Source organism: Microtus oregoni, unplaced genomic scaffold (genome assembly GCF_018167655.1).
Source record: "Microtus oregoni isolate MIOR12 unplaced genomic scaffold, Mior012 000012F_ref0000307, whole genome shotgun sequence".
Classification (NCBI taxonomy): Eukaryota; Metazoa; Chordata; class Mammalia; order Rodentia; family Cricetidae; genus Microtus; species Microtus oregoni.
This window is the reverse complement of record NW_024543071.1, coordinates 44,469,740-44,479,689: the sequence shown is the minus strand read 5'-3', so window position 1 is coordinate 44,479,689 and position 9,950 is coordinate 44,469,740. Positions and strand designations below refer to the sequence as shown.

The 9,950-nt window shown below is 40.5% G+C and overlaps 1 protein-coding gene across 11 annotated transcripts in view; it reads right to left on the bottom strand.

Moving 5' to 3' along the window:
• Positions 1-2,691: 2,691 nt before the first annotated feature.
• Positions 2,692-9,950, bottom strand: part of Tle4 (TLE family member 4, transcriptional corepressor) — a 134,858-nt gene continuing 127,599 nt past the window's right edge. For all 11 annotated transcript variants that reach the window (XM_041660884.1, XM_041660885.1, XM_041660882.1 and 8 more), the window contains 5 exons: positions 8,996-9,243; positions 7,788-7,935; positions 6,730-6,880; positions 6,319-6,395; positions 2,692-4,375 (listed from right to left, as the gene is read on the bottom strand). In XM_041660884.1, the coding sequence (XP_041516818.1) occupies positions 4,268-4,375; positions 6,319-6,395; positions 6,730-6,880; positions 7,788-7,935; positions 8,996-9,243 (732 nt within the window). In that variant the 3' untranslated portion in view covers positions 2,692-4,267. The remainder of the gene's footprint in view (positions 4,376-6,318; positions 6,396-6,729; positions 6,881-7,787; positions 7,936-8,995; positions 9,244-9,950) is intronic.

Here is a 9,950-nt window from a genome sequence, read left to right as displayed (position 1 = left end):
ACATCCACAGCACCTACTGTTGAACAGCCAATGAAAACTGAAGAGAAATGGCAGCTTGTCACAGAGTTCAGCCTTCGGTTCCGTACTGTTTAAACATTCTCACTACATGCTCTCTACTGTTCTCAGGTCACTGAAAAGAAGCCATCCCCACTGCCAATTTACAGCTAGAACCCTTTAGTGAATAAATGCAATTAGCTCAAAAGAACAGGCAGCTGCTGACTGCTGCTCTATGGTGAATGCCTTCGGAAGAACCTGAAAGGCGGCAGGATCCAGGTCCCAAATGGAAACTCTTAAATTGCTCTGGAATGAAGTAGTTTCAGATATACTAGCATCAGGCTGAATAATTAATGCCTTTTCTGCACTGATTTTTGTAATTTTATAATTGCATACTCAATGTTGGACAGTAAACCTCAGGATCAATTTCTTACTACTGCCAGAAATCAATCTACAAATAGCATAGCCAAAGTTTTCAGGACAGAGCCACTGCATGGAAGTCCACTGAGGCACCCCAAAAGCAGCTGACGCCCTGGCTGACGGTCAGGCTGCAATCAGGTTGGCACGCATATCACATCTGTCCAAAATGCCATCTTCTGGCTGAGGAATATTTCTTTTTCTTTCTTTGATTATGTGATAGTTTCAAGTTAAGAGTTTAATTTCCAGCACTTTTAAGTGTTGCAGGCACACACAACATTCCAGGGTTATCACCCCATGAAGCCATTTTGCTCAGTACCAGCCCAAAGTGAGGTGTGAAGCTTTAACATCTTGAAGCCTGTCACTCTCACTGGACCCACCACTCTTAGGAAGGTCTTTATGGCTCCTTTGGTTTGGCTTTTCTTTCACTGCTCTCGGGGCTATGCTTCAGTCAGCCTTCTACACTTCCCCATCCTTCCACTGGAACTAAATTTGCTGTGGGGAGATGCATCTTTATTGTTCTTCAGAGTCTGCAAGAACCACAGAGCAAACTCGATGGTAAAATCAACTCTTGGAGATAAAGATCCAATGGCCAGTACTTGCCCTACTACAGAGCCACATCACCAGTCCCTACAAGTTACCATCATAGTTTGACAATTAAGGCAGAACTTCTGTGCACATTAAGCCAGGCAGGCCTCGAAGTTCCGTAGATGTTGCCCTCTGTACCCAGTTCAGCAAATAACTCAAGACTTTACTCTGGAATGTCACCTACAGGCTCTGGCTTTAAGAAATTATTCCCCGGCTGGTAGAATTATCTGGGGAGGCTGTGGTATTTTGAGGAGCAAGGTCTTAGTAGTCAGAAGTCTAGGGGAGGGTCTTCAGAAGTTATACTGACCCTGGTTCTAGTCTGTGATCTGTGCTCCATGTACGTCTCTGCCTCCTGTGCCTGCTGTCAAAAATGGAGCCACTGTCTTTTCCGCTGGGCCGAAACATTTCTGAATCTGTGACTCCCCTCTGCCTCTCGGCAAAAACCCCAAACAAACAAAAACCAAAACACTATCCTCCCTTCAACTGATTCCACCAGGCATTTTGTCACGGAGACAAGAAAAGTAACTATACTCCTGTAAGCCTAGTACCAGACAGTGGGAGGGTACTGTGTCACATGTGAGGAAAAGAAAGGGGAAATTTCACTCTCACAATTCCCTGGAGATGCCATTGCCACAGTCCATTTATCAAGCTAGCGCCCCCTGTAGGGCTCTGGGTACTGCCACCTGACTTAAGCTGTTTTCTGATGCGCAGACTTGTTTTCCCCTTTTGATTCTACATTCTCAGAACCATACTGACAAGTAATTTAACACAGTGGAAGAGCAGCTCAAAGCCTGGCACATAGCCAACATTCTTCCTTCCATACTAAACAACAACAGAGCCACCCTGCCTAGAGTCGTATCTTTGTAGACAGTCACTTGGTGTTTTTCAGGTTGTCATTTCTCGGCAGCCTCAAAGGATTTGCATACCATCTTGCAATGCAGCCAGCTCATGGCACTTCACTGGACTTGGTGCTTTGGTCTACATGGGTGATCAAGGCTGGAATCCACTCACTCAGTACCTAGTTGGGCATCCCATGGCTGATCACTGTAGACTACCTTGGTGTAGCCAAATCCTATCCTTTAAACTGGGACTCTTTAAAAGTCCTCCTTCCCTGGAGTCATCACAAAACATCTGACCCAAGATACTTCCATAAGCTTCTGTGTCTTGGAGACTTCTCAAAACAGCAACAGTTGGCAATGGTCTAATCTGTCAAATTCGGAATGTTGTGTTAACTTCACAGAGCATTCACAAAAGCGCAGGACACATTACAGAAATCAGCAAGGTCCAGTCCAATAGCTGTTAGCCTCCATGGGGCTACAAAGCACTTGAAATGTAGTTAATGTTACTGGCAAAGAAAATTTCTGATATCAATTAGTTCTAAGAGTTAAGTTTAAACAGCTGCAAGTAGCTAGTGTACAAGCATGACAGCACAAATCTAAATGGTTCATATTTTGAAAATGATGGACAGCTTCTAGTTAAAAGCATTTAACAAAAAGAGGAGGAGCTCAGTAAATATTTGGTGCCTTCCAATAACTTCTTTCATGCCTTCTGGGTTATTTCAAAGGAAAAGGGGGGAAAAAAAGCAACAATTAAAAACCCATACTACTTAACAATCTGATTTCAATGTAACTAATGATTTTTAATATGGGAAGTGGCACAAAGAAAATAAAAAAAATAGAAAAATAAGCATTCTAGAAGTTATGTATGTTTAATGCTTAAAAGTCTGAATGCACAAACAATCTACCATCATAGAAGTACTGGTGGCCAATACAATGCGTTAGAACTATGTACAATGCACAGTTTAGTATCAAAATCTTTCTACACTGTAGAGTTTTATGAAACTGTTAATGACATCAAACACTAAGCACTTAAGACACCATGTTTTGCTACCACACGAAGAACGTCAATGACAGTCCATTTCAACTTGCAGCATCCATCCATTGCTAGTATGAAATTAAATGATTTTCTACTTATACAATAAAGTTTATCTACACAGTTCTTTTGATTTTGATCCATAGCAGCAAAGGCACTGTACATCAGCAGATCCACAGACTTAAAAGATCTTTTTAAAGCATTCAAACAAAAAATAATAATAAAAAAGGAGTCACATGTTATAGTTTAACAGCAACAACAACAACATAAAAGATAACACAATGTTTCTGGCACAATGGCACAGCCTGTGTCCATTTTAGGGACATCCAACTAAGACATGGAAAGAATCAGAGGTAAAGAAAGCAAGTCGTCATCCCAGGAGAGTCTCTTCTTTGTGGCCTTCAGAGGAGGGCTCTGTAAAGCCTCCTCTGTGGGCCTCTTTTTGTGAAAGACTTGCCTTGCACAGCGGTAGGCAGACAGCACTCCTGCACCTGCAGCTCCTAAAGAGCATGCCACAAAACAGCCCGCCATGGCTCACAGCGACACAACTGCCCAGAGACACACAGCTCCCTTTGCCAGTAAATTTGGCAAAAATATTTGGAAGAAGTTAAGTTCTCTCTTTGAGGCCCAATTTAATTTCTTTATCCGTCTATAATACAATAAAAAAAGGGAATTAAAAACATATTACAAAGATACTTGTCAACAAGTAAAAAAAAGAAAGAAAAACATCCAATTATTTTTTAATATAACCTAAAGTTATAGACATATTGGTTAAAGATGCCCAAAAAGACTCCAAGAAATAGTACTTGGCTTGTCATATTCTACTTATTCAGCCAAATTTCCAAGTGTTTTTAATATAAGTAGAAAACAAAACAACCTCATAACAATACAGCAACATATTGCTTCCATGTGTAATTATACATTTCATGTCTTTATACAGTCAATAGTCTACATTTAGTGACATTTTTAATCCGTTATTTTAAACCTTCCTTTCCCTTCCCTTACCAAAAGCGAGGGGGTGGAGCATCAAATACAATGCGCCTTCATTATCAATGCAGGAGCGGACAGCTTTATTTAGTCAGTCATTGTTAGAAAGCCTTCTTTAAACAAAATAAATATATTACAGATATAATACATAATTAAAGATTCCATTCACTGTTAGGTATTCCATGTTCTTCCAAGTCGATAGCTGAAGATTTGGTATCACAGGTTCTTAAATGAGTATTCACAATTCAATAGCAAAGAGGAAGTGGGGCTTTGGAAAGGGATTAAACTCCACAACTGCAATGAGTATTGGAAATCCTTGGTTTTAGATGTGGGAGAGGGGGTGGAAAAAAAAAAGTACAACAGCGCAAAGTGCTACAAGGAGGAGTCCAGTTTGCACGAAGATTTGTCCTTAATAAATAACTTCATAAACCGTAGCCTTCTTGTCCCCAGAGCCAGTGACAATATACTTGTCATCCACAGAGATATCACAGCTAAGCACCGATGAGGATTCTTTGGACTAGGGAAGAAACATATTAAGAATATCACATACAGTTACTAAGAAGCAGGATTGGTTATGGAACAAATACACAGGCAACATGTTCCATGGAGCACCCAGAAGCAGGTATACGGCAGTCCCAACATTTCTAAATATGGCAGTATTACAGCCAATCCTTGAATGCTTATCCATCACTTAGACTAATGGTTCTTGCCCATGAGGCATCAAAGAGACAGTTAACTCAATGGGCAGAGTGCTCTGTCAAGAAGCGAGGCCCTGTTTTAAATTTTATTCCTGGGGCCAGAGAGAGCTCAGTGGTTAAGAGCACTGGATGCTCTTCCAGAGGACCTAGGTTAAATTCCCAGTCCCCACATGGCAGCTTACAACTTTCAGTAACTCCAGTTCCAGGGAATCTGACACCCTCCTCTGTTTTCTTTGGGCCCCAGGCATGCAATATGGTGCACAGACACGCAGGCAGACAAAACACAAAGTGAAAGAAAATTAAAACCAAACAAAAAGCAAAAAAAAAAAAATAAATAGTCTCTATAAAGCATAGAGTTTAAGATATGAGAAACTCTCAACTGCTATTGCCAGGTGGCCTGAATCTGGGCTGTGCCACAGAGCAAGTGATGGAAGATGCTAGTAAAAATGCCCAACACCACTAGAATAAAACATAAAAACATGTACGAGTTCAATAGTTGGAACAGAAACACATTCCATTTAAGGGTATGTGCATGGAGGAAATGAAGGAATGAGGGCAGACCCCACACAGGTTTTAAACCAGGACCCTGAAGAATACTTTGAACATTAGAAACTATAAATATAAGATGGCTACCTAATACACTGAATGTCTCTCAAACTTTTCTAACTATAACTGTTAATTAAAATTCCCAAGTCAGCATATACATAAGATATAATACTTGTATTTTATATAAAAGACAGAGTCTAATATTTTTTTCTTTCATTTGTTCACCCGAAAGATCACAAAACCTCCAGTATTAAAGTATAAGCTTCAGTCAGGGATGGTGGTGCACGCTTTTAACCCCAGCACTTGGGATGCAGAGGCAGGTAGATATCTGGAAGTCTCAGGACAGCCAGAAATACATAGTGAAACCTGGTCTCATATAGAGAAAGAGGAAAGGTACAAGCGGCGTCATGGTAGCTGTTTTGTCATGAGGATAGCCTTGCATAGCATTCTATTCTGGATTCGGATAACTAATCTGCTTTATGATGACTTAATGTCACCTTGTTAATGGACCTGGAAGTCTGTTGTATTAGTCCCAAATATGGAACAAAAGATAACAGTCTAACTACAAATTAAGAATAGGAAGTCATTAACTTGCCTATGAAATCCACACATCTGTAAAAAGAAAGGAGAGGATTTTGTGTGCATGTCTGTGTTTGTGCCATGTCTAAATTTGAAGTTTTTACAAATAATTTCCCCACAAGGTTCAACTCTTCTACTAAGAACAGCAAATTTGTAAATTCAATCCAGTTCAACAGAACTTTTCTGGAATATTCCTGGGAAAAAGAGTTAGTTATATTTAATTATATAATATTAATTAATTATAAAAGAAAGTGAGCAAGAACTAGAAGAAAACCAACAGTACTTAAGGCGTTTAAATTTAAAAAAATACTCAAAATTTAAAATAAAAATGTTTAATATACATAAACACAAAAATGTCCCTAAATGACCTAAAACTCCCACAAGAAATATAAAAGAGGATTGAGTCATGGGTAATACAGGATTTGCTGTGACATTAAGGTTCAGAAATTGCAGCAAAAGGCTAGTGCTATAGCTTGTGGCTGAGCAACTAATCCTCCTCCCCGCTTCTAGCAGGTTCTTGCTTTGCCTGTTAGAAATGGTATCAGGTGCCCAACATATTTTCAGGATGCACGAAGATGGCACAGCTAAACCAGGACAGGTAGCACACAACACCAGTACTCAGCAAGCTAGGTATTACCTGGAATATGCTGGCCCCGTAAGGTGTCCTCCAAGCATTCAGAAGGTTGTCCTTTCCAGTGCTCACAAACCATTTGCCTACAGGAAGTGAGTTTAGTGTTATTTTATAATTTGCTTCACAGAATGCTGAATTAACATTCCATTTATAACAAATAAGAATGCCCTTGCCTTCCAAAAATAAAGCCCACCCTCCTTCTGGATTTCATGAGCCACTGATTGTTAGGATAAGGAATAAAGTGGATTAAGGCTAGCAATTTACATAGCTTACTAGGGAAGCATGCATGGTTAAGGAAGCTATATAGCTGTAAAGAAAGACACATTAACAAAATAAAAGACTCAACTTTGAAGGGATCAACAGAAGAACCAAGCAATCATTCTGGTTGATAGAAAATGAACAAAAGGGACTGCTTACCACAGTGGGCAAACTTCAGTGACAGCACACAGCTCTCATGAAGATGCAACTGGTATTTGTCAGGCTTGGTGACATGCAACACTTCCACATTGCTATTCTCCATCCCCACTGCAAGCCACTCTCCAGTTGGGCAATAGCCCAAAGAAAAGATCTGAAATTAAAACAAACGATGGTAGCTATACAGGACAAAGCCTTCTTAACCAGGAGGTATGCTCTCTCTTTTTTTAAAAAAAATTTATTTATTATGTATACAATATTCTGTCTGTGTGTATGCTTGCAGGCCAGAAGAGGGCACCAGACCTCATTACAGATGGTTGTGAGCCACCATGTGGTTGCTGGGAATTGAACTCAGGACCTTTGGAAGAGCAGGCAATGCTTTTAACCTCTGAGCCATCTCTCCAGCCCAGGAGGTATGCTCTTAAATATAGAGGACATCAACAAAATCTGCAATAGACAGGAAGAACCAAGTCTAAGAAATGATCTCTAGCAGATCCATGTTCAAGTATTGTAATGATATTGTTTGTAATCTAACAAATAAAGCTTGCCTGAAGATCAGAGTGTAGTGCTAAGCCACTAGTTAGCCAGGCAGTGGTGGCTCACACTTTTAATCCTAGCACTTGGGAGTCAGAGGCAGATGGATCTGAGAGTTCAAGGCCACCCTGGGCTAGGGAGATTTGTCTAAAGAGAAACAGAGCTCACTAAAGGTGATCCCAGCACTTGGGATCATATGCCTTTAATCCCAGCACTAGGAAGGTGGAGACAGGAGTGATATGGCTGGGAGGAAAGAGGAATATAAAGAGGGGAGGAGACAGGTACTCATCTGCAGTCTGAGGTTTGGTAGAGGGGGATTCAGTCTGAGGATTCATAGAGACAGGACCACTCCTTCTGTCTGAGCATTGGTAGAGGTAAGAACTCTCTAGTGGTTCGTGCTCTGCTTCTCTGATCTTTCAGCATTAACCCCTATATCTGACTCCAAGTTTTTATTGTAAGACCAATTAAAAATTGTGCTACAAAGCACATTTTCTTTTAATAGGCTACATTACCCACACAGTCCACACCTGAGAGGTGAAGTCATGCTGTTGCAGCTGACGCCCTTCACGCAGGTCCCAGGATCTCACAGTATTGTCTAATCCACCTGTCCAGAGCTTGGTACCATCATTGGAAATGTCAATACAACTGGCTCCATCTGTGTGGCCCTGGAATTGCCTGAAAATATAAAATGGAGGGAAAGCCCTTGAAACGTTAATTTTTATTTTAATTCAATTAATTAATTGAATTCAATTAATTGTGAACGCTCTGCTGATAAAATTCAGTGCAGGCTTTATCTACAGATCTCATTTGGTTTATGCTTTCTAATTATTCAAAATAATAGTAAAACATATCATGTAACTGTGTCTAGCTGTGCAGGAGAGAAAGGACATGCTCACAAGAAATACCCAATGTAAGTACATTCAGTGTGATCCTCTGCCCAGGGTCACTTCTGATAAAATGTACATGGGGTATGGAGGAAAGAGTTCAAAGTGGGTCCCCACCACACAGTCAAAGATGGCATTGAATATCTGAACCTTACCTGAAAGGTACAAGAACAACAATTATTTTGTTTTTGGACTGAACTTAGTAGTCCTTCAAGATAAGACCATACAGGGCTCTTTTCTTCCGCACACGCCCTCTCCATCATAGTGAAAGTTCCCAATCTTCTCGTATCCGTTCCCTGATTATAATGCTCATTCTCATTTCTCAAACTATAATGCTGTTGTCTACCTGTTCTTAACTATGAGAACAGACAATTTAGGCCATGTGAGCATTCACAGCAATCTATGAGTACTGGGCCCTTGGCAAGAGCCATACAACTGCTGGTGAAGTTGTGACACACTCAGCACCTAAACTAAACCATATACTACCTCTTCTCACTGAGGAGTAGGGGCAATGATGGTGTCAGCAGGCACAGATAACAAATTAAAGATACCTAGTGAACCCATGAGGTACTGACAACATTCTGTACGTAAAAATGACCTTCACTTCTAAAAATCTAAATCAGTAACGCTTAGTGTGTGTGTGTGTATGTGTGCACACATGTAAAACAAAACATTCATTTTATAAAATATAGTGGGGAAGTAAGATATTACAGTTAAAAATTTTCATTATCTCTAAAGTTTAAGAACGCTGTATTCCACCCAGACAAACATCTACACAGTCAGACAGTTTTGAGCACCATGTGGTAAATTAGCTCTCCCTTATAAAGAAAAAGTGGGTTCAGCAGACCTACCTCACCAGAGTCTGGTTGTGCAGATCCCACACTGCGATGTTGCCATCACTACAGCATGAGAAGCAGACCTTGGAGTCAGGGCTGATGGCCAGAGCATAGCAGGCAGGGGCTGAGGATGTCAGCTCTGCCTTGATGCGTGGGGTTGGAGCTGCCAGGTCCCAGATGGACAGTGTACTAGCTTCCCCTCCAACAATTAAGGTGCGACCATCAGGGAGCAATCTGCAGGAACGGATGTAGTTATCCCTGTTCTATGGAGACAAAAGCCATCACAAAATTACCCATGAGGAAAGAAAACAGCATTAACACGAGAGCAGGAATCCATAAAAGTATTGTGTTCCCTTCTGGTTTAATGAGCCATTTATACTTATGACAATGATAAAGTAGATTAATGCTACAAAATTACATGAAATTAAGGAAGTACTTAAGCTTGATCTACAAAATTTAGTACCAAGATATTTAATCTTAATTAGCACCCAAATGCACAGATCTAGTCCCACTCCCGCTACCAAATTAAGCAGCCGTGGACGTAATCTGCATACACAGATAACATGGGTCTGCAAACAAACCACTACAATTCTCCAAGCTCTGAAGCCCTGGCATATTTTGCTGAGGATGAAGGGTCCTGGTATTGAAACCACATCACAGTTAAAGTCACTTGGGAGTAGGCACTTTTGGCCTAGCTTTGCTATGTATGACTAACAGGCAGGAAATGTTTCCCCATACATGAGTTTATGGAAATCTTACATAAATTAAATTATGTTATATTGAATGTTACATTAAAGGACTGTTCTGGTATAAGGGAAGAAAACTAAGGTGCAATTTCCTGTACAATCCAAGGACAAATGATAACAGACCAGCTAAGGAACTGGGAAGCCACATGAACAATTGACTTAAAGTTCTCAGGTATGTTCTGGTAGAAGCAATGTGTGAACTCTTAGCGTTCTTGAACCAAGTG